The sequence below is a fragment of the Triticum aestivum genome, chromosome 3A (genome assembly GCF_018294505.1).
Source record: "Triticum aestivum cultivar Chinese Spring chromosome 3A, IWGSC CS RefSeq v2.1, whole genome shotgun sequence".
Classification (NCBI taxonomy): domain Eukaryota; kingdom Viridiplantae; phylum Streptophyta; class Magnoliopsida; order Poales; family Poaceae; genus Triticum; species Triticum aestivum.
In genome coordinates this window covers 596,345,316-596,369,225 of record NC_057800.1, presented here as the reverse complement: position 1 = coordinate 596,369,225, position 23,910 = coordinate 596,345,316, and the positions used below count along the sequence as shown (strand labels likewise).

General features: G+C 44.4%; 1 protein-coding gene and 1 long non-coding RNA gene across 4 annotated transcripts; one reads left to right on the top strand and one right to left on the bottom strand.

The window, feature by feature from the left end:
* Nucleotides 1-4,101: 4,101 nt before the first annotated feature.
* LOC123062458 (uncharacterized) lies at nt 4,102-6,318 on the bottom strand. 2 transcript variants are annotated; one of them, XR_006429685.1, is made up of 3 exons: nt 5,602-6,318; nt 4,878-5,252; nt 4,102-4,794 (listed from the first exon to the last, which is right to left on the bottom strand). It is a non-coding gene; the product is annotated as an uncharacterized lncRNA (long non-coding RNA). The 2 variants fall into 2 exon arrangements; XR_006429686.1 differs by having other exon boundaries at nt 4,102-5,252.
* A 9,583-nt stretch (nt 6,319-15,901) lies between these two features.
* Nucleotides 15,902-20,203, top strand: LOC123062457 (amino acid transporter AVT6C). Of its 2 annotated transcripts, XM_044485978.1 has the most exons (5): nt 17,611-18,386; nt 18,506-18,655; nt 18,980-19,183; nt 19,277-19,742; nt 19,821-20,203. In XM_044485978.1, exons 1-5 carry the CDS (start codon nt 17,978-17,980, stop codon nt 19,969-19,971), a joined length of 1,380 nt encoding a protein of 459 aa, XP_044341913.1. In that variant the 5' UTR covers nt 17,611-17,977; the 3' UTR covers nt 19,972-20,203. The 2 variants fall into 2 exon arrangements, with proteins under 2 accessions (XP_044341914.1, XP_044341913.1); XM_044485979.1 differs by lacking the exon at nt 18,506-18,655 and having other exon boundaries at nt 15,902-18,386.
* Nucleotides 20,204-23,910: the final 3,707 nt, after the last annotated feature.

Genomic DNA, 23,910 nt, shown 5'->3' with positions numbered 1-23,910 from the left:
CAACATATTTGTCTGCAAACCCAGTGTTTCAGGCAAGGACAAAACACATAGAGATTGAAAAGATTGTATCTCGTGCTTATGGGGGCCTCTCCTCTGCCTGCGCGTGAAGAAAGACAGAAGGGAGAGGGAGAAACATGTGGAACAAATAGCTCTGAACAAAGAGATAAGGTGAGGAGGAGAGCGATGGGCAGGAGTCCACAGGGGCACGTGGGTTGCTGTGGAGACGGCATAACGAGAAAAAATATCATCCAGTTGTTTTCCGGTCAATATTGCGAGCACGTGCTGCTGCTAACCAGGTTCACTTCGTCGTGTCATCGCCAAAAACGAACCTGGGTGCATAGGCGTCTAAGTGCAACATCCCCCCTGTCCAGCCTCTGGAACTCCAATCATTCTCCCTCGCATGTCCCGCTGTATGCACTCACGCACGAAATGACCGTGCTACACCCCCTACCAGCTGCTGCTCCTACCGTAGTCATGCCCACCACATCAGGGTATAAGAGTAATTTCCTTCTCATTAGATTTACCTACATAAGTCTTGTGCCAGTTTAAGCACCCCGTCGAACGCCGACCACACACCCCAGAGTGCGCCAAACACGTACGAGGCCGCCGGCAAGCATGGGCAAGGGAGCTAGAGCCGCCGGCGTGGACGAGCCACTGCTCCGGAGCTCTCGGGCGGTCACGGCAGCGGGGCGTCAGCCTCCGGCACAGTGGCGGTGATGGTGAAGTAATCCGCGTAGGGCTTCGCCTAAGCACTACGTGGATATGACCGGAGGCATAAACTGTGGAGAGGGACGCCGCACACGGCTAGGAATCAATGATATATATACACACATAAACACTATTCTGATCACGGGATTAGAATAATATTCTGATCACAACCTGACCTGCCCCGCTAGTAGTACGTTGAACTTCCCTGTGAACTAGGTTGAACTTCCGCCAACATTGCCCAAATGGGGCTTGCGATACACCGTTGGAAAGCTATGGACACCAATATCATGACCCAACTTAAATTTTTGGCAAAATATAAGCGGTTTAAGAGCAGTTTTGAAAACCGTTTTTTTCTTTGCACAAAAAACGTGAACCGTATTTTCGATCGCATTTCTAAACCGTTTATCGGAATGAGACATATAATATGGAGTTGGAAAGCTGCCGCAAAGCTGCTCCTTCCATATGTTGAAAGTTTTCTCTAATTCCCTACGGTTAAAGAGTAATTCGGAAAATCATAAAATTTCGTAAACCGAACACCCGAGTTTGTATTTTTGATGTCATTTCTAAACGGCTAATCCAATGGAGGCAAATAATATGGCTTGGAAAGCTTATGAAAATGTGCTACTTTTTCATGTTAAAAGTTTTTTCTAATTTTGAACGGTTTAAGAGTAATTTAGAAAATGGTCCAAGTTCCACCGAGTTCATATTTTCGAGCAAATTTTTTAGCTGTATGTCCGAATGCAGCAAATGATATGGCGTTGGAAAGCTTGAACAAATGCGAAACTTTTTTGTATATATTGTTTCTCCTAATTCCTTATGGTTTTAAGTCAGTTTCGAAAATGGCGAAAAACGTATTTTCGCCGTAATTTCTACAAACTTTATCGGAATTGGGCAAATAATATACCGTTGAAAAGCTACGGAAAATGCGAAACTTTTTCATGTTGATGGTTTTCTCTGATTCCTAGCCGTTTTCAAGTAATTTCAAAAACGGCGAGATCATTCGTTCTGCCTCTATCGCGAAACAGATTCTTCGAAAATGCACCGCGTGAAGAACCTGAACTTCTTGGCGCGTGTACCTGAACTTCACTCTATTTTTCACATGATTTTTTGCTCGTAGGTCTCCATCCACTCACCGGAATTGAGCAAGTGATATACCGGTGGAAAGCTGCTGTAAGCACTTAACTTTCCCGTGTTGATCGTTTTTTCATACTCGCGATGATTTTAAAAGTTTTTCATCTGAAATTCATTCAGCATAGTAGTTGAACTTCATGCTGTTTTTACGTTGAACTTCTGTGACGTATTCTCGTTTGCAATTTTCTCATCCATTCGTTAGTGTTACACAAATGATACTCTTTTTGTACAAACCCCTCTCACAATAATTTTTTTTAACTTTCTTCGACCGAGGAGTTGCACTTATAACAACAAAACTTTTAGTCTTTGTTTTTTTATTCTTTTTATACAAAATGCACACCGTGTAGTACGTGAACTTCTGGCAGTTATCAATCGAACTTCTCTCGGTTACGTGAAAATATCTGAGTTTTTTATAAATATTTATCTGAATTTCTTAATCATTTTTTATAAAATTTTGAAGCGCTCTATTTTTAAAAGTTGAACTTCTTGTTATTTTATTTTTGAACTTCTTATTTCCATTCTTTAATAACGAGGAAAATCTGAGTTTTCTATATTCATCGAACTTCTTCATCTTTTTAATATGGACTTCCTGGTTTTATTTCTTAATCCATTTTTATGAAATTTTGAAGCGCTCTATTTTTAAAAGTTAAACTTCTTGTTATTTTATTTTTGAATTTCTTGTTTCCATTCTTTAATAACGAGGAAAATCTGAATTTCTATAATCATCGAACTTCTCCATCTTTTTAATATGGACTTCCTGATTTTATTTCTTTTAGTAACGGAAAAAATCCTACTTTTTTATAGACATTGAGCCGCTTCGTTTTTAAATTTGAACTTCTATCTTTATTTTAATAAAGAAAATCTTTCTTGTAAAATTGTTTGAGATGTTTTTTTTAATGACCTTCTTTGGGTTTGTAACAAGACTTGGTGCGATGCGACACGATACGACATAATAGTCTTCAGGGTGGCAGGCATGGCAGCGTGCCCTAAGGAGGCGGGGTCGGGAGGTGCGCCGTAACAGGGTGGCGGTTGTCAATGACGCGCGAGGGGGGTGGGGGGTGTCGGCGGTGACGCGCGAGGGGGGGTGGGGGGTGTCGGCGACGGGTGAGGAGTTGGGGCCAATGGGAGGTGGCTGCGGCGGCGCTTCCAAAATGTACGCCATGCTTTACAATAGAGCACAGAAAAAAATGGTTTAAAAACACATCAAACTAATCTTTTTTTAATCTAAACTTCTTTGTTTTATCTTTTTAGAAAATGTGATTGCTATTGTATAAACATTAAATTGCTCCGTTATTTTAATTTGTACTTCTTGATTTGATATTTATGAACTTCTTACAATTTTCAGTGCAATAAGATTTTTTGTAGTTTTACTATGCGAACTTCTAGTGTATCCAAAGAAATTACTTGTTTTTTTCTTTTCTTCTAAAAAAATCGTCTAAGAACTTTTTGTTTAGCTTGTTGCATTTGAACTCCTAGAGGCTTCAACAACAAATTAAACAATATGGCTAAACACACACTAGTCGTAGTCATAAACATGACTTATATTTTTTTTTATTTGTGAATTTACATGTTTTTCTCTTACATGAATTTTTTTGTTGCATATTTTGAACTCTTACGTTTCTTATTTTTGAACCTCCTCCTTTTTATAGACAAAAGATGAATTTTTTTAACCCATTTCCACGAAGACACACACAAAGCACACACACACACACACATAACCATCGTATGCACAAACGCCACCACAACATCTCCATTGTTCTTTTGACGCCCGGTGCTGATTTGAATCCCATACTGTAGTTGTACTTCTTCATCAAGGAGATATAAGGAGCAAGCATGGAATGATTGAGTGGGATGAACCTAGGAGATGCCTACAACTACAGACCTTCTGGAACACTTTCTATTGACCTTCAGGGTCAATTTCTATTGACCTTTAGGATCAATTTCTATTGACCTTCAGTCATTTTTTTTTCATTCCAACAAGTGAGCAAACTAGACAACAACACATAATGCTCCTATTTTTAGGGCTGAACTCAAGAATCTGGCAAAGCCGGCCTGCAACAATGGCCAATTTTTTCAGAGGATAAACGCAAACAAATGTGTATAAAACCATAGCAATCTAGTGTCAATATTTTTTATATGTTCAATAAAACCAGAGCAATCCAATGTCATAAACATCCATAGTCCAAAGAACAAAATGACCACAGTATATATGTACAAAGAAATCTTTTTTCTACCACACATGCACCTTTGTTCTCATACATCTCCCAAAAAAATCAGAGCCATCACCATTGAAAGCTAGTCATGCAATAGGAAAAAGATGAGCACTTCTTGCAAAAGCGAATGACTAAAAGTTGGTGGACAACTAGGAGTATTTAAGTGAAGCGCTTGTAGTATTAACCCGTAGCTCCTTCATGTTAACCAATTCCACCAGAAAACGCCATGTATGGATTTGAACACTACAAACCACTATACTAATCTCTCCTTGCGTTGGCTACAATTGACTCGCTTGCGTCGGGGTGTTGTGCCAGCGTCAACAGCTCACCACCTTGGCTCCTTGCCGTCAGGTGGTGGAGGTTGGCAGTCTGGTGGCCGATGCAGCCAAACACCGCCAGACCGTGCCAAGAGTTCAGTTAGTTTTCTGAACTTTTCTCAACAGAACAAGCCAAGAGCACGCCAGACGACCTACGACTGCTCGCTGCTATGACAGCGGGGTATGAACTATAGACCTTCTGGAAGTTATCTAATCCTGTACTGTAGATTCAAGCATTTTAAACTCAAAAGATGCCTACAATTCTCAGTTTGTGCCTAACCTAGGAGTCGAGGAGATCACCACACAGGACCAGATAGAGGAGTGCAAGTGAAGCAACCTTTTTCTTCAGAAAATCAACAAACTGAACTTCGGAAAATCAAGAAACCGAACTTTAGAAAGTGAAACAAACTGAACTTCACAAGGCCCTCCAAAAATATACACGATTGTAGTCCACTTTAAAAACTTCAGAAAATCAACAAACTGAACTTCTAGAGGGACAGATGCTGACCTTCCTCTTCGTAGTGCCGTTGGCGACATGTGGATACGAAAACAAAGTAGCACTAAATGCATGCCACCTTGGTAGCCACATACACAGGCTAGCTGAAGCTCAAGTAGCTAGCAAATTAGAACTTTGAACGAAAAAAAATTAAGAGGGAATTGCTCTCACAAGAAGTCTCCCTTTACCGGATTCAGCAGAAGTTGAACTGGACGTTGAGCAGCAGGATCCAGGGTTGTGTTGCGTTCATGAACGGCCGGCGGCTCCGTCGTTGAACAGCCCGGGGCTGCGTAGTTGAACGGCTTGGGGCTGCGTTGGGAGGACTCAGGGCGGCGCTGCAGATCGGGTCAGGGTGAGGGTGCTCTCCATTCCCCTGAAGAAAATGCTCTGAAGGACAAAACACACACACAAGAATAACTGCACATTAGGATTTCTGAATGGTCCTCTGTTTGTAGACGTAAAGAAGTTCAGAAGGATCCTCGGACGCACGCACACTAGTGCATGAACACACGCATTAGCACGTAGATCTCAGTTCCTCACATTCTACATGGTTAATTTTTTTAACAGCATATGAAATGAATTGTCAAATCAATACTCAGAAAGGGGCTCTCCTTTTTTGGAGATACAGACCCAATCGTTCATGCTTCTTTTTTAACATACTAAGATGAACAGCAGAGAAGCATCCATACCAACAATAATGAATTTGCAAACAATATTGGAGAAACAAACATCAAACCTGTAGCTTGAACGAGTAGAGCTGATTTCGGAAGTAGTGGTGCACGGGTTCAAGCAAAAGCATGACGTGAACTACAATTTTTGCAAAGTTCATTGCCCCAACACACAGATCTTGCAAGAAGCCGAAAGAAATTAAACAAAATAGCAACAACCAAAACAAATCGGGCGGTGACGAGCTATGGCTCCCTGTGTTGCCGTCGCAGTGGAGAGAGAAGGAAGGTTGTGGAGGACGCGCCGGAGAAGAGGGCAAGCCGCGCTAGAGCAGAGGGAAGGTCGCGATGGAGCAGAGGGAAGGTCGCGCCGCAGGGAGGTTGGTGGCGGGGGTGGTCGGGACGGAGGGCGGCCATGGAGGAGGTGGTTGGGGCAGGCGCGGCGGAGGTGGCTGGGACGCAGGGCGGGGACGGAGGTGGGTGGGGTTGAGGGCGGCGACAGAGGTGGTCGGGGCGGAGAGCGGTAGTGGAGGTGGTCGGCGGGAGGACGACGGCGGCTGAAGTGGTCGGGGCAGATGTAAGTGGCAGAAGTGGTTGGGGCAGAGGACGGCGGCGTGGGTGTCCGGTGGCGACACGATCCAGGAGGCACGCGGGACCGGCGGGGAGGGGAGGCGCGGGGTCGTTGGCGCGGGGCTGGCCGGAAGGTGAGGCGCAGGGCCGGCGGGGTGGGGATCCGGGATCGTGGAGGCATCGTGACGGGGAGAAGGCCGTGGGTGTGGAACGGGCCGTTCGGGAGGTGCATAATGGGCCAGTTTTTTGTCTGTTAAAGGATCTCAGGAACAACCTAGTGTTGTTATATATATATATATATATATATATATATATATATATATATATATATAGGTATATATATATATAGGGGGGGGGGGAATCCATCCTACCACCCGGTGGTAGTTACCCTGGGTTAAAAATAAACAATTCTTCACCCCGGTTGGACGACCCAGCCAGCCGGCAGGCCGACTTGGCTCCATTTCATCGCACCCGCATGCACCACTTTCCAGTCGAGCCGAGGTAATTTATTCCTTATCAACTGTTTTCTTACGATAGGGTATAGCCGCTTAGGAGTTGCCTCCACTACCGCAATTTCTGGATCTATTGGGAGCAGAAGAGGCGTGCAGTTCGGAGGTGAGCGGCGGTAGGTTTCGGCGGCGAGCCGACGGCAGCTGCAGGTGGATTCGGATGTGTGCGACGCTGGGGGTGCCTTCGTTGGCTGGTTCCAGCGTGGAGGCGAGCTGCGTTTCGAGAGGCTTCCCGGCGGGTGGCAGCCTCGTCGGCCGGCGGCCGCGCCACGACCCGCCTCCACCCTGCGCTCCCTTTGTCGCGCTGGCTGTGGCCCGGCCTATGTTGGTTGTCCCCGCCCCCTTCCTACAACCAGCGAAAGCTGACCCCGCGTAAGATCAATGGCCTTCGCAGCAGCAACATCTATTCAACGCCCCGAATTCTTCAACCAGTTGGACGAGCTTCCATGGCCTTTTTGTCCTAGCTGCTAAGACATTCAGGTTTCTCTCTTTACCTCTTTCCTTTTGTCCCTTTGTATGTGTGTGCGCGCATATGCAGGACGAGTATTGTGCAGGAAGATTATAAAGATCAGGAGTCAATTTACATCCTATCTGACTTAGATCTTTTTTTACTAGTTAGGTTTATGATTTGGCTTTCGCCTGTGTATAAGTTTATTCCTAATCAGGAATCAGCTACCGTACCACTGTAGCATTTCTCTCATTCTGAATCTTAAATGTATTTTAGAAATCCTATATTAATCATTTAATTTATGACATAATTTGAGAATGGTCAAACAAAAGTTGTTGTTTTGTTGCAAACCTAGATGTTTCCATTTTTCAAATGCCATGTAATGTTTCTCATAGGCTCGACATATACATCTGCATTTGTGCTTGGCTGTCTATCCAAATTCAATTTCTTCCTTTATTTTTGTTGGTTTGGTGATGTTTTTTTCTCAGAGCTTAGGTATACTGTTGTTAGCTGAATTTGATCATAGACTGATCTTCTTTCCATGTCATGCAAAAGCAACAACCTTCTCTTTATGTTGTGATTTACAAAATGTTATAGGTATACTGTTTCTAGCTGAATTTAGTTGACTGATCTGATTTCAATGCCATCCGAAACAGCAATTTTCTCTTTATGTTGTGATTTTAAAATTTGTTATAGCTCTGGTTTGAGTGAAACCACTGAAACTCTTGATGGTGGATGATCAGAAGTTCATTTTTGCTTGCTTGCCATCATGCCATGATTCTTTTTTTTTGCCATGATTCTTGGCCTCGATATGTTCAATCATGAACCGGGGGGCATCAATTAGAGGTGCATGCACTTCATGTTTTGTGATGCTGAAGATGATGCTCATTTAATCATTTATAGATGTAGATATTGATTTTACATACTATTGATAAAACAGTCTTCTTTGCCTTATGCTCCCTTTTCTCCCTAGCTATTTCATATTAGGTTCTGCCAATTCTCATGGTCCATTGTGCTACCTACTTGTGTAGGTTCCTTGTGTAAAATAATGGTATTATTTACTACATATAGAAGAATATCTTCACCATGGATGTGTGGAGATAGATAATTTGTGTTGAAAAATAATTAATAAGTGCTAAAATAGAGCATGCAGGTTACATTTGTGTGTACCTGTTAGCACCTTTGCCAAGAAAAAAAAATCTATGCATACAGTTCTGGTCAATGGTAAATAGAGTATCTGAGTGGAAAGGATGGAGCGTGTGCATTAACATTTTTAGCATGATGCTTTATTTTTTAGTCGGTCTATAAACCTTATATTAAGCTGCAATTTAATGTTTCTAACTAAAAACTGTGACTTACAATTCTTTTGGTGGAATTTCTAAACAATGAGAAGTCCAGACTTGAATTAGGTATTCAAGAGAAGTCCAGACTTGAATTTGAATATGAGCGCGACCTTGAGCAATGGTGCCGATGAGCTCACCCATGCGGCTAGATCCTAGATGAGTGTGAATTGGTTGTCCAATGACTTGCACTAGAAGGTTGTGGCGTTCACTCCCAGCACGCCCAACAGCCAAGCAATGGCCGCAGTGCTGCCGGATTTCTGGGATGGAGTCAACGGGGAGGGCGGCGAAAAAGACGTGCGTCCACGTGTTGTACTCCCATGGTCTCACTAGTCTACGGCCTGCGGGCTAGGATACAGGTCGAGGGCCTCGGCCGGGCTGCGCAGTTGGTTGGCCTCTAATTTTTTAACACACAAATTGTCCATACTGCTAATACTCCCTCTGTTCGAAAAAGCTTGTCTAAATGGATGTATCTAGCACCAAGTTAGTGCTAAATACATCCATTTGAGGGACAAGCTTGGGACAAGCTTTTTCAGACGGAGGGAATACCTTTTTAAGTGAGGGGTAAGTTTTAATCTAAACCATATATCTTTCTCAAAAATTGTGAACTTTCCAAAGGAGGGTGTAATGAAGCACACCTCATAGAATAAATAAATTTAGTAGTATGTAATATAATTATTTAGCATGCACTGGAAGCTGCAGTTGCTTGATTAACCATGATCTAGAATCTTTTTAGGTATATAGCGGGCGTCTTTCTATACGTGCTATGATTTCTTACTATTATTTAATTATTGGCTGATCCTAGATTTTAGTCTCTCAGTTTTTGAGTAAGAGTTAATTTACGTTGATCAAATATGATTGAATTCACATTATCCTTTAGGATAAGATACGATGCGGTAATGCTACTAAGAATATAACACAAAGATACTAGAATAGTACAACTTGTCGTGTGACGTTGCTGGGTGCTAGGCCATAAGGGCCACTACATCTTGGGGTATATTTGTATTTTTGGAGAATCAGTCTGGTTGTGCAACTAAAGAAGTTTTCACCAAGTGTGAAGAATCTGATATTTTTGATAGGGGAAATTGATTTTTTTTCTTTCTAATTGCAAGTTTAGTTCACCAGTAATCTCGTACTTGCTCTCTGTTTTCTGATTTGCCAGGAAAATGAGGAATGGGAACTCTGCCACGAAAGCGAGGTGGTGAAGGTGTTTGTAAGAGACTTGAAGATGAAGAGCAATTATCGAAGTTGTGGTTGTGCAAATAAAACATGGCACCGTGCATAGGTTTGCTGAGACGCTGAGGGATAGACCTGTAGGTTTTCTCTCATCCATAGGTTTGTGTACGTTGTACTCATCGGTAAAACACATTGACATAACTCACTATAAGCTGGATGAACAAATATATCGTTTTAATTGGTTTTTGAATAGTCGGTCCTGAGTGAGGATTAAGAATTCCTCACCCAGGTTTCTTCACCCAGGGTGATTTATCTGGTTCGCGAGATGGGTAGGGTGAAGTATAAGAATTCCTCTAACTTTCTGCATTTTGTACGTATGAATTTACTGCTATTTCTTCTAAATTATACTTGGTTTGTTCCTTATGATTAAAATTGGTTTCACTTTCCTGGAACAGACTTTGCAGCCCAATACAAGTATACTTCTCTGACTTGGAATAGTTTTTTTTGTTTGTATTTTTTTTATTACATAGTACAACAGCTTATTGTGTCACTTCTATTCTTGTGAGCCCAAACTGCCTTTGTTTCCTCCCTGCTGTTACATTTATCTTGTTCAAAATCACCAAAACTATTTTTATGTTTCCTTTTGTTGTTTTACCATGCTTATGAATTGATATATTTTACATTTACCTGCCCTCCCCAGAAACGAAGGTTCAGGAGGACTTTTGTTGCTCTAATGCTTCTTCGATGACGGTTTTGCCGTTCTCCCTTGCAGATGGAGATTGCCACATAAAGTGCACTGATGGCTCCAGTTCTTCACCAGATGCTGCATGCCCCGCACCGGCCTCAAGCACGTGAGCCACTATTACCTTGTTCTAACTGGTTAACAAAATCAAATCCATTTGCCCATTTAACTTACTTAGTTAAGTTTTGTTGATAACTAACTTTTATTGTTATTATATACTGCAGTGTCTTTGCCATTCTGTTTTATTATACTATAATCTAATTGTCAGGCTTTTTTCTATATTTTGGTACATAGATTTTAGGGTCATAGTGCAGTGCTAATGTTTTCCCTGCAGGTCATTTAGTCACCGGATGTTCTATCTTTCAACATGTGCATGCTTGCTGTCGTGCTCATGTTGTAATCGTGGCCTGTAATCAGTCCATGATCCTTGTGTGATGTGATCGCAGAAGTTGGGCATAACTGCACTATTACGCAAAAGATGTGAATATTAACTTAAGAAGCGGAGATGAAACTATGGCCGATAGCAAAAATACAAAGCCTGTTTCCAAGTATATTGATGTAACTTCACATCTTGCCCCCATTCCGGGCAGATGCTAATCAACTGAATGTATGCTAACTTTGAGAATGGAGTCACTCTTATTATGTATGCTGCCGCTGTAACCGCATAACATGCATTTCCCATTTTTGTTATGTAAAATTCTGGCAAGAAACTTGTTGGGATTAACTACGATTTTGTCCTATTTACTAGTACTATAGTATTTACTCATCTCTCAACAAATTCTTGCCCCTGCCAAGGGCAATCGGAGGAAGAGAGCTTTGACTGGGAAACTGCATGTTGAAGCAACACCTCTTGTTGAACAACCCAGAACGAGGGAAGACTCGTAGATTGCGAGAGGCCTGGCGTGTTTACTAGAGATTTAAAATATTCAAAATATCAGTAACACTATGTATTGGGCAGACTTGAAATACCAATATTAGCATATCAATTTTTTCCTACGATTTCCTTCGTCACCCATAGACCTAGACTACCTTTCTAGCTTTCTAACTCCAAGCTAGCTTTGTTACTATGTAAAAGGTTAACATTGATTTGTAATCAATAGATTTCTGTTAGCGTAACCCTACCTGGCTACCTCCAATGACCGGAGGCACATCGATCGTAGTCAAAGCAAGCATGTTGACCCATGGACGTAAACGTGCAATGTAAATTTACCTCAACGCTTTTGTGTTTGACTGCGGTGGGCGTTGGCCCGATAGGTCTCCTCGAAACCATAAATTTACCTCGGGTTGATTTATTTCTTACGTTGGCTGTGTGGCACAAGGGGCCTGGTTGGTTGCTTCAGGTCCGTAATTTTACAAGGTGGGGTTGTCCTGGTGCGTACATGATGGGTGGGGTGAAGAATACACCCTGGGTGACGAATAGTGCGACCCTATATATATATATATATATATATAGGGGCGCATCCCAATTCGGTCTTCCCCTTTCATATTCATCCGGAGAGGGAAGGAAGGAGGAGGGAGGAGAGAAGGAAGGGGGAGGCTGAATTGCTCCCTTTCCTTTCTCTCTCCCCCTCTTTCCTTCCTCCTTTATTTGGCCTACATGGGGCGCACCAGCTCCCTAGGGGCTGGTTTGTCCCCTTCTTGGCCCATTAGGCCCATGTAGTTGCCGGGGGATGTCCGGAACCCCTTCCAGTGACTCGACATGTATCCGGTATCCCTAGAACACTTTCGGTGTCCGAATATCATTGTCATATATATATATATATATATATATATATATATATATATATATATATATATATATATATATATATATATATATATGAATCTTTACCTCTCGACCATTTCGAGACTCCTCGTCATGTATGTGATCTCATCCGGGACTACGAACAACATTCGGTCACCAAATCACATAACTCATATAATACAAAATCATCACCGAATGTTAAGCGTGCCGACCCTACGGGTTCGAGAACTATGTAGACATGACCGAGACATCTCTCCGATCAATAACCAACAACGGAACCTGGATGCTCATATTGGTTCCCACATATTCTACGAAGATCTTTATCGGTCGTACCGTAATGACAACATACGTTATTCCCTTTGTCATCGGTATGATACTTGCCCGAGATCCTATCGTCGGTATCTTCATACCTAGTTCAATCTCGTTACCGGCAAGTCTCTTTACTCGTTCTGTAATACATCATCCCGCAACTAACTTATTAGTCACATTGCTTGCAAGGCTTATTATGATGTGCATTACCGAGAGGGCCAGAGATACCTCTTCGATACTCGGATTGACAAATCCTAATCTCGATCTATGCCAACCCAACAAACACCTTCGGAGATACCTGTAGAAAATGTTTATAATCACCCAGTTACTTTGTGACGTTTGATAGCACACAAGGTATTTCTCCGGTATCCGGGGGTTGCATAATCTCATAGTCAAAGGAATATGTATATGACATGAAGAAAGCAATAACAATAAAACCGAACGATCAATATGCTAAGCTAACAGATGGGTCTTGTCCATCACATCATTCTCCTAATGATGTGATCCCGTTCATCAAATGATAACACATGTCTATGGTTAGGAAACTTAACCATCTTTGATTAAGGGGTTAGTCTAGTAGAGATTTACTAGGCACACGGTGTTTTATCTATGTATCCACACATGTATCAAGTTTCCGGTTAATACAATTCTAGCATGAATAATAAACATTTATCATGATATAAGAAAATATAAATAATAACTTTATTATTGCCTCTAGGGCATATTTCCTTCACTTAGAACCATCACCACAAACACACTCCAACGAACAATCCAATAGAAAAATGCCTTATGAAAACAAAAGGGCCAAAGTTCATACTGTCGTTGATGGCGACCAAAAAACACTTACATGCTTCCGCCACTCATTGCTTTAGGAACAACAAAATTCTCATCCTCGTCTACCAAGGCACTGAATATTTCGTACATGAACAAAAAAAATCCATCTTCAAAGAACCGCCACTGTCTCGTCTCTTTAAATAGAACAGAAACTCTATCAAAACTCAAACAAATACCAAAAAATAGAGTCCTCCCGCCAGCAAGGGCTAGGATCCACCTTGCCTACATGGCCCTAAGGCCACAAAGACGTGGCCGACATGCGCTGGTGCCGGCACCGGTGGGGCACAAGAAACCTAGCGGCTAGATGCCCTTTGCGTACGAGCAGCGAGGCTATTACGAACGAAGGGGTAGCCTATGCTACACCAGCTACTTTTCAAAGATGCATATATAGTTATATTTGTTAAACAAATAGTGGAGGTGTTTATGGGCGATTTCTTCAATTTTTTAGACTTCTCTTGATAATTATTTGCAGAATCTTCATAAAGTTTTGCAGAGATGTGAGGATCAATCTGGTTTGTAGGCAGGCACAAAAAAAAGGCCGGAGCTGGAATGGTACTAAGAGATAACCTAGGTAACATCATCTTCTCGTCCTGCAGGGTACTCTTCTCATGTTGGGATGCACTCGAGGCTGAGCTAAGTGCATGCATGGAAGGGCTTTCTATCGCTATTCAGGGATTGTAACTTCCAGTTTGCCTTGAGATAGACTCACTTCCCGCTGTCAACTTGGTGAAAATGGAAAGACATAGATAGGTCTATCTATGCGTCACTGGTGGTAGAAATCAAACATTTATTGTCTCTTCGTAGAACTCGTATTACTCATGCCAAGCGTGATCAGAATGTAGTTAGTGATTACTTAGCAAAGTTTGCAAGATCGAAGGGCAGAACCGTACTCTGGCTGGGTTCCGAACCAGCAGAAGCTGTTGCTCTTTGTAAGGAGATATAGCCCTTGAGTAATACTATCAGTATTTACCTGCAAAAAAAAGCAAGTTCCATACATATGTTTCCCATCAAAATAATTCATGGACCATGCTTAAGGATTCAAGATTGAAACTCGGACTAGCAAGTCTAGAATTTGATCCCAACTTCTTCTTTCTAGTAGAAAAAAAAGGCATTCATTTCGTACATGTTCTCATCGTACGTGCAAGGCGGAATAGGAGCCTGTGCACATTTGAAGCTGCATTAGCCAAACCGTACACGTCGATCCGGATCCAAATCATCCCGAAAGGACAGCCATGTTACCTCAAAAATTGCCAATCAATTATTATGATCTAAAGAAATCGAGAAATATTACCTGGGACGTCATGACTCACGATCTATCCCTGAGCTGTTCGTTAATGAAACAGATCGATGTAGCGAGCACGTGCGGCTGCTAACCAGGTTCAGTCCACCGTGTCATCGCCAAAAACGAACCGGGGCGCATAGGCGTCCAAGTGCAACGGCCCCCCTGTCCAGCCTCTCGAACTCCAATCATTCGCCCTCGCCTGTCCCGTTGTATGCACTCACGCAAGGAATTACCATGCTACCCCCCCCCCCCCCCCATCAGCTGCTGCTTCTGCCGTAGTCAAGCCCACCGCATCAGGGTATAAGAGTAATTTTCTTCTCATTATAGATATACCTACATAGTCTTCTGCCAGTTTGAGTACTCACGACGAACGCCGTCCACACGCCCCAGAGCACTTCGAACACGAGGCCGCCAGCGAGCATGGGCAAGGGAGCTGGCGCCGCCGGCGTGGACGAGCCGCTGCTCCCGGAGCTCTCGGGCGGGCACGGCGGCGGGGCGTCGGTCTCCGGCGCGGTGTTCAACCTGTCCACGAGCATCATCGGCGCCGGCATTATGTCGATCCCGGCGGCAATGCGCGTGCTCGGGGTCGTCCCCGCGCTCGCCCTCATCGCGGCCGTCGCCCTCCTCTCCGACGTCTCCGTGGAGTTCATGCTGCGGTACACGGCCTGGGCCAGCGGCACGCCCTCGTACGCGGGGATCATGGGCGACGCGTTCGGCCGCCGCGCCGGCGCCGCGGCGCTCAACATCTTCATAGCCTTCACCACCGCCGGCACCCTCGTCGTCTACCTCATCATCATAGGTACTGTACGAGGCTGAGCCGCTCCGATTGGCATTCCCGACCGTGAACCGTGGCGCGCGCCTAATCTCGTCGGAGGTCGCAGGGGATGTGCTGTCCGGGAGCGTGGAGGGGGGAGGCGAGCACGCCGGGGTGCTGCAGGAGCTGTTCGGCCGGCAGTGGTGGACCGGCAGGGAGTTTGTGATACTGGCCACGGCCGTCGTCGTTCTGCTGCCGCTGGTGCTCCTCCGCCGCGTCGGTGAGTTCGCGTTCAATTCAATGCACTGCACCTTTGTTTATCTTAGTTACAGTAGTTCGATTGCCTTTCATTTTTGGCAATACTACTAGCTAGGTGGCTTCCTGGAGACCATGTGACAGCCAGATCGTAGCTTTCTTAGAAAAAACTGATAGCCAGATTAGTGAGTTGGCGATCAGTTCTGATTGTGACATGATCTTCCCATACATGCATGTGGGGTGGGGCAGTCAGACTGGGATCTGATCGAATGAGCTAGGACTCCCTCCGTTCCTAAATAAAAGAAGATTCTAATATGAACTACGTACGGAGCAAAATAAATAAATTTAGATTTTAAAATATGTTTATATGTGCATCCATATGTACTTCATATTAGAATCTCTATAAAAGGTCTTGTATATTTAGAAGAAACGGAGGGAGTACTCCCTTCATCCCATGTTAATTGACGCTTAAACAAATGCCTTTTTTTAGAACTATAAACAGATGTATCTATTATTGAAGAGTACAATTTAGTGATTAGTTGTGACCTGTGTGTTTGACTTGAGCGATTTAGCATAGTTTTTGGACACAAAAATGAGTAATGCTTAAGCTCGAATGTATCTTGGGTGTTTTGTGCTTGTTTCCGGGGACATGCATAGATAAAACTGCGAGCAAAAACCCAATTTGAGGAAATGGCAGAGCGAACTTGCATAGAATGAAAAAGGTTTATTCAAAAGTAAATTTTTCATTGATTACTTTAGGCGAAAAAGGAGGCATATTTGTGCCTCGCTCTTTTTATTTCGAAAAGAGCACTGCTACACGGACGACACTTACCATCTTAAATTTGCACGACATGCCATATCACACCATTTATGGGCAAGTCTAAACAGCAACAACCAGTTGGATTATGTCATGTAAGTAATTATGTTTTGGAAAATAGGATAATTCTCAAATCTCTACATTGATTGGTATCGAAAACAATGACAACCAGCGTCATCCATTGATATCGAACAAATCAGGTTTACAAAATCCAAAACCATCCATATAACTATATAAGGCCTACCTCGCGGCATCTTCTTTACAATCTTATCCAAACCGTATGACCATTGACTATATTCGCCGGTGAAGCAATTTTGCAACCTAACAAAAGGCGTAAGACCCTGACGCAACATCTTTGAGAAGGAACTGTCGCTGGCATGCCGATGACTGATCCAACCACAAGTAGAACCTGGAGCTATCACCCTCAAAGCATAACTAGGAGTCAACACCTTCAAATATGAAAAGACGCCAACCCAAAATGATAAATCATTGGTTTTCACACCGAGAGAATAAAATCTCGATGTCAATTGCTAGTGTCGTCATCCACCTCTATTCTAGCCTGCTCACACAAGCTGGCTGAATGAGAATTCAACGAAAGAGGAGACACCATCACATTACTTCCAGTTGACGCCACACCATCTTCTCGCCGATTGTTGTCGTGCCCACCAGCATAGGCTAGATTCCGTGAGGTCCTCGTGCACACCGCCCAAGGCAGCCATCGATGGTCGGATGCAACCCGCCGCCCCTCACAACACGGCAAACCACCATCCCCTCCAAAGTGTTGTTCGGTTTCCTTCACAGCAAGGAAGAGCCCTGCCGCCCCTCACCAGCAGCCGCCTTAGAAGGAGGTGAGGAGAGGGGTGAGAGGAGTAGGGCGCAGTGGCGGAGACAGGGGGGACCAGCAGGGGCCCTGGCCTCCCCCTAACATCTGAATTTTGCTGCTAATCTGCTATGAACAGTGACATAATTAGTAATCTATTGCTGCTGAAAATCTATTTTGCTTTAGCTTGGCCCTCCCTAATTTGTTTTAGCAGCACTTGGCCCCCTAATACATATTTCCTGGCTCCGCCACTGGTAGGGCGGCCGTGTAAATACTAGGGTTTTGTCCTCCACGCCCAATGTACCTCCCTCCACGGAAGAAAAAAAATCGTAGAAGGATTAGAGCGAAAAAAATCGTAATCCCTCCGTCTGGAAATATTTTCATTAAAATGAATAAAAGAGATGTACGGACGGAGGGAGTATCAAGATCTGCACGTCACTCAATAATGGTCTGCAGGTCACTTGCACTTGCACGGCAGAAGAAAATATACTGCACGCGAAACACATTTCAGAGGAGGCAGCTAGAAAATGGTTTTGGACAGCAAAGTAGGCCACGGTCTAGTCGTCTGTAGCGCTACTCCGCTGGTGCTCGTGGGAAGCACGAACGTACGGTCGCCATCTGGCTTCTCTACCAGACAGGTCCACCACCACCGCAGCGGCAGTAATCAAGCCGTGGAGCTCCACTCCATCGCCCATGTCCGTGTGACTCAGCTCTTATCCCTCGGCACAGTCACCCCGTCCCTTTCTCACCACTCCTCCATTCACGCTCTCGAGCCGCCGATTACAAATTCGCACCCACTCCGCCGCTGTGCTCTCTCCCTCCCCTTCTTGCTTTTATCAAGTCAACCATGGTGTCCAAGAGCTCGCGCGGCCCCGGCATGGCCGCCGGCGGCAGCGAGGCGGAGGAGGCGCTCCTGCTGCCGGAGCGCGTCGTGGGGGACCTCGCGGGGGCGCCTCCCGGCAACGCGTCGGTCCTCGGCGCGGTGTTCAACGTGTCGACGAGCGTGGTGGGCGCCGGGATCATGTCGATCCCGGCGGCCATGCGGGTGCTCGGCGTGGCCCCGGCCCTGGCGCTCATCGTGTGCGTCGCGCTCCTCGCCAACGTCGCCGTGGACTTCATGCTCCGGTACACCCGGGGCACGCCGTCGTACGCGGCGCTGATGGGCGGCTCGTTCGGCCGGGCCGGCGCCAAGCTGCTCAACGTCTTCATCGCCTTCAACTGCGTCGGGACCCTCACCGTCTACCTCATAATCATCGGTAATCAATCCCGGGAAACCCCACAGGCTCTGGCGCGCAGTGCAGTGCCGAGCGTGGCGCGCACATGCTTGCGTCTGGTGTGGTGAGAGATCCTGAGTGTTGGGAGAGTTTTGGTGCAGGGGACGTGATGTCCGGCCCCGTGGGCAGCGGGGAGGCGCACGCCGGGGTGCTGCCGGAGTGGTTCGGCCCGCACTGGTGGACCGGCCGGGATGCGGTGCTGGTGGCGGCCGCGGTGATTCTCCTGCCTATTGTGCTCCAGAAGCATGTAGGTACGTACCCCGCCGCTCGAATCGGGCACAGCTATCTGGTGCGCGACCGAATCGGGCATTCGACCTGTTGACGTAGCAAAAAAATTTGTCTAAAAAACCAAGCTACGGGTAGATCGTGAGGCCAGCCATGTCGAGGACGAGCACGTGGCGTCGTGGCCCGGCGATTGCTCAGTGCACTGTCGCTGTGCACCCTCGTGCTGCATCTTTGATTGTACTAGCCAATGATTGATTTCCATTCAAGTGCCGACAGTGGGGAATGTACCACTACCACCAGTAGAGTTGCAACGACAAAACAAGATAAAATGGTTACTGTAAATTTTGCAGATTCGCTGAGGTACACATCGGCAGTGTCCATCCTTCTGGCGGCGGTGTTCATGCTCATCACGATGGGGATCGCGGTCTACACTGTCTTCACCGGCACTGCGAAGATGCCGCGGATGCTGCCGGACTTCTCCACCCTCGCGTCCCCCTTCGAGCTCTTCACCGCCGTCCCGGTCATCGTCGTCGCCTTCACCTTCCACTTCAACGGTACTCCACATCGACCGCGCCATATGCTTCACAGTAGCTTTCTTCAAATATTCGACGCTGTACAGTACAGCTCACCTGTGTCTGCCTTGGCAGTGCACCCGATCCGCGCGGAGCTCAGCAAGACGTCGGACATGAAGTCGGCGGTGCGCATCTCGCTGGTGCTCTGCGCCGCCATCTACGCCGCGGTGGGCTTCTTCGGCTTCCTCCTCTTCGGGGACGCCACCATGCCCGACGTGCTCGCCAACTTCGACCGCAGCTCCGGCTCCGGCGTCCCGCAGGCGCTCAACGACGCCGCGCGCCTCAGCTACGCGCTGCACCTCGTGCTCGTCTTCCCGCTCCTCCACTACTCGCTCCGCGTCAACGTCGACGAGCTCCTCTTCCCAGGCCGCCGCCCGCTGGCCACCGACACGCGCCGCTTCGTGGCGCTCACGGCCGTGCTCATGGCGGTGCTCTACGTGCTCGCCATCGCCATCCCCAGCATCTGGACGCTCTTCCAGTACTCGGGCTCCACGTTCGCCGTCTGCATATCGCTCATCTTCCCTGGCGCCATCGTTCTCAGGTGCGCCATTGATCACTTGCTTGTACACATAAAACTTAACATTTCCTGGCCTAATCCGACACCTTGAAACTTTTTCAGGGATGTTCACGGAATAGCGAAGAGGAAAGACAAGGCAATGGCAGCGATGATGATCACTCTGGCGGTGATCACGAGCAGCATCGCCATTGCTTCCAACGTCATGAGCTCCATCAAGGGCGAAGTGAAAGGTGTTAATGCCGGAGCTAGCTAGCATGTACAGTTTCATTATTTATATAGCTATAATATAAATCAAAATTCTTTCACCCGCAAAAAAAAAAAGAGTTCCTCCGCTTTAGGTTTTGATCGTGGCAAATGTCACACGAGGCATTGTGTATGTTGTCTGTAAGAACTAGCAAATGGCAGTCGGCCGTTGTTGTATAAAACAGTTGCCATACATTTACCGTGTATAAATATCAGGCGAAGAAAAAAAACGCTTTTTGTCAGACGAATTTGCTGTGGATACGATGTTTCATGTCTGACGCTCGAATCGAACGGGGGATTAGTGCCGTCCAACTGCAGCTGATGATGGCCACCGTACGGTAGTGTATACAGCTTCAAATCCCACTCTCGATTTCTGAAAATATATAATCATTTCTGCTTCGGTACAACGTCCTAAACACATCAATAACACGTTAGCTACATGTCAGGCGACTGAATTATTATTTTCGGTCAGTCAAATTTGTGGCTATCGATTCAAAATGCTTTGTGATAAGTACATGTGTAGGAGATCGACAAACTCTGTTACTTGTTCAGTTGATTTTTTTTTGCCTATCCTTGGTCAGAGCACGATGCGCCTTCATGCATGCATGCATGTCTACAGTTCGTGGCTCTTGCATGCACATGCATTGATGAAATGCATCCCAATATTAGTGTGTTTTTTTTGTCCTTGTGTTTGCTTTTATTTTCTGCGCATGTTTGCTTTTGGTTTCTATTTTTAATTTTTCAGTTGAGTTTTTTTTCTCACTTTATTTATTTTCAGATGTTGAGTGTGTGTAAAAGTATACATGCAAGTACTACATGTACAAATTACATTAGAGTACGGAAATATCACTCTTATATGTTTATTCTATATATTATAAGAAGTGCATTTTTTGTGCTGATTTTCTGGAAATTTTGTATTTTCTTTCTTTTTTAAGGGTAATACCAATGCTATTTTTTCTGCTAAATTTTACTAATTCATTCTTTAAAAATACTTTTCAATTAATATTTTTTATATGTATGCACACAAGTACTATATAATATGTCTGCAAATTATACTAGATTGTGGAAGTTGCATTATTTTACGTGTATTCACCGCATATTACAAAAAGTGCAATTTCACTCAAAGTTGTGTGCAAGTTCTTTTAATTTCATTTCTTCTTAAGAGTAATACCAATGTCACTAATTCATTTTTTTGCTAGAAAAACTTCACTTTTTATTATGTCTTAGTTTTTATTTCTTTTTCTTTTTTAACGTTAATACCAATGCCCCTAATTCATTCCTTGTTTAAAAACTTCTTTTTTATGTAAATTTCACTATTATCAGTGTATTCTTACATACACTAAAAAAGAGCAATTAATGTGTAAATTGTTAAAAGTCAATACTGAGGGCACACATACATTTTTCTTAGAAAACTTTTTTTATTTCTATACCATCACTAAAGACATATACGTACTCATATCCATCATCCCTAAAAAGTCGAACTGTTAATGTGATGTACGTGTGACCCATCCATTATCCATGCATGTCATGCCCAAGCCCAACAATTGCATGCACGCAAGCATGCATGTACCCAGCCAGGCATATAAGAAATTAGGTCCCCTCGCCTCCCGCTGCCATGTTGGCGTTGAGAGGTGGGGGGACATCGGATCTTCAAGATATTTATCTTCTTCATCAAGTCTAGTGATCATCATAGTTTTGCGAGAATAAATTTTCTCCCGTCCTTTTGACGGTGCCATGAGGTTTGAGAGTTTTTTGTTTTCGCAGATCCGATTATTCGAGTTTGATGAGCTTATGTTGCTATGTCAAGATAAGTTTTTGCTGGTTTGATTCTTTGTGGAGGTGAAATCTTGAATCGACATCATGGTGAAGATATAGTGATTCAACGGCCTGCACTTCTAGGTGATCATCCCCGACCCAAGTACGTTCATCGATTAAGGCTTTCTATCTCTTTGGATGGGCGATTCAAGGCGCTTTCAAAAACCATTATTGGTAATGTTCGTGTGGGTGAAAGAGTGACAACGCCGTTGCTCCAGTCCAATTGCAGCTTATTTACCAAAGTCTATGGAGTATTTCTTCGAGCAGAGATTGATATCACGAAGAAGGTGATTTCAAGATATTTCATTATATTCTTAGTCATAGGAGTTACTTTGTCTTTTTTTAATCTTAGGTCCAAATCGGTTTATCTACAATTGTTATAAGCATGAATAATGTTACAAGTGCTTCTAAAAAAAAGCCAGGCATAGCGTTGCCAGAGGGGGGGAAATTGACTGACCCAAAATACTAAATCAATCGACTTGTATGTAGCCGGTCCACATCAATAATCGCCCACGCTCTAAAATTAGAGAGCTGTGGCATCAAACTCGAGACCTACCGCGGTTGTGAGCGCGTTGATAACCATTAGAACCAACCAGCTTTGGTGATGTACTATATACGTAGCGCGGTTTCTTATCAACTAAAATGGATGTACTGTAGCAGTTCAAACCAGCACTATACAACCGGGCCGGACACTGTAGCGAACCGATCGAGGGGGTATTGTAGCTAATGTGTTTTTTAGTTTTTGAAAGAACGAATGTTTTTCAAATACAAAATGTTTTTCAAAATATTAACTTCTTTTGGAAACACGGTTTTTTTCAAATATGCAAACCTTTTTTTATGGGAAATACAAATATTTTTTATTTTTTTGAACAATTTTTCAGAATTCTGAACATTTTTATGAAAGTGTGAACATTTTTTCAAAAATATGATTTTTTTTCAAATTTGCAAACATTTTCTTGAAAACATGAACAATTTATAAAATTTGCAAACATTTTTTTGAAAATACAAACACTTCTTCAAATTTGCGAGCATTATTTGAAAACAAAACATTTTTGTCAAATTTATAAACATTATTATTTATTATGGCTTTAGTATTTTTTTCCTTTTCTATTTTTTTTTTGTTTTTCTTCTTTTTTCAGTAAAATGTATCATAAGTTCTAAAACTATTGAAGGTGTGTCAGTTTAGTCCTATAACTTCGAAACTGCAATTTTGGGTCCCAAAACAATGTAAGTTTGTTCATCTCGGGTCCTAAGCTTGCATGGCCAAAATCTATTTTGGTGAAAAAAAATTCAAATGAGCCATTTTTTTAAGGTCCTAAGCTTGCATGGCCCTCCATACGCTTCCACATCGCAATGTGTGTTGCAACCTGCACGACCACCACCTGCGTGGCCATGAGGTGCAGGACAGCCTCGCCGAGAGGTTTGGCGCGGCCGCCGGGGAGATCCCGAGCCAGTCAGCATGGAGGACGACATCCCTCTCTCTCAGCACGTTCGCCGGGGAGACGTCGAGCTAATCGGGATGGAGGACGGCATCCCTCTCTCTCGGCGCGTCCACCGGGGATACCCCGAGCTAATCGGGATGGAGGACGCCATCCCTCCTCTCTCCCCCTCTCATGACATCTTCGTTGCCCCGACACCCGTGTCGTAGAACTTGTCGTGTAGGTTGTTGTTTAGGCACGAGTATGGCCACGAGTGGGGAATTGTCGTTGCTATCAGACGGCGCGGAGGAGTGTGCAGAATTTGCGAAGCTGGCGCAAAGGTCGGTGAGAGTGACATAGCCCCAGCAGCAGCCACAGGTGGGTAGCAATTGGACATTGTGTGATGTGTCGTTCTGCCACTGTGGGGTAAGGCCGAGATGACCGGTCTACTCTCCTTGTTGGAGCTCAAGCCATTATGCCTCTAATGGCCCGCGTTTCGAAGTTATAGGACTAAACTGACACACTTCCAACAGGTTTAGAACCTAAAACTGCAGTTTCGAAGTTATAGGACTAAAATGACACAGCTCCAATAGTTTTAGGACCTAAAATTGCAGTTTCGAAGTTGTAGGACTAAACTGACACACCTCCAATAGTTTTAGGACTTATAATTCATTTTACTCAATTCAGTTTCTACTTTTAAAGCTTTATTATTCTTT

Excerpts from the sequence above, each read along its gene's own strand:
- LOC123062457 (XM_044485978.1), top strand. The coding sequence starts at position 17,978 with ATGGTGTCCAAGAGCTCGCGCGGCCCCGGCATGGCCGCCGGCGGCAGC. Across the intron at positions 18,387-18,505 it reads CGTCTACCTCATAATCATCG|GGGACGTGATGTCCGGCCCC; the intron begins GTAATCAATCCC and ends GTTTTGGTGCAG. Across the intron at positions 19,184-19,276 it reads CTTCACCTTCCACTTCAACG|TGCACCCGATCCGCGCGGAG; the intron begins GTACTCCACATC and ends CTGCCTTGGCAG.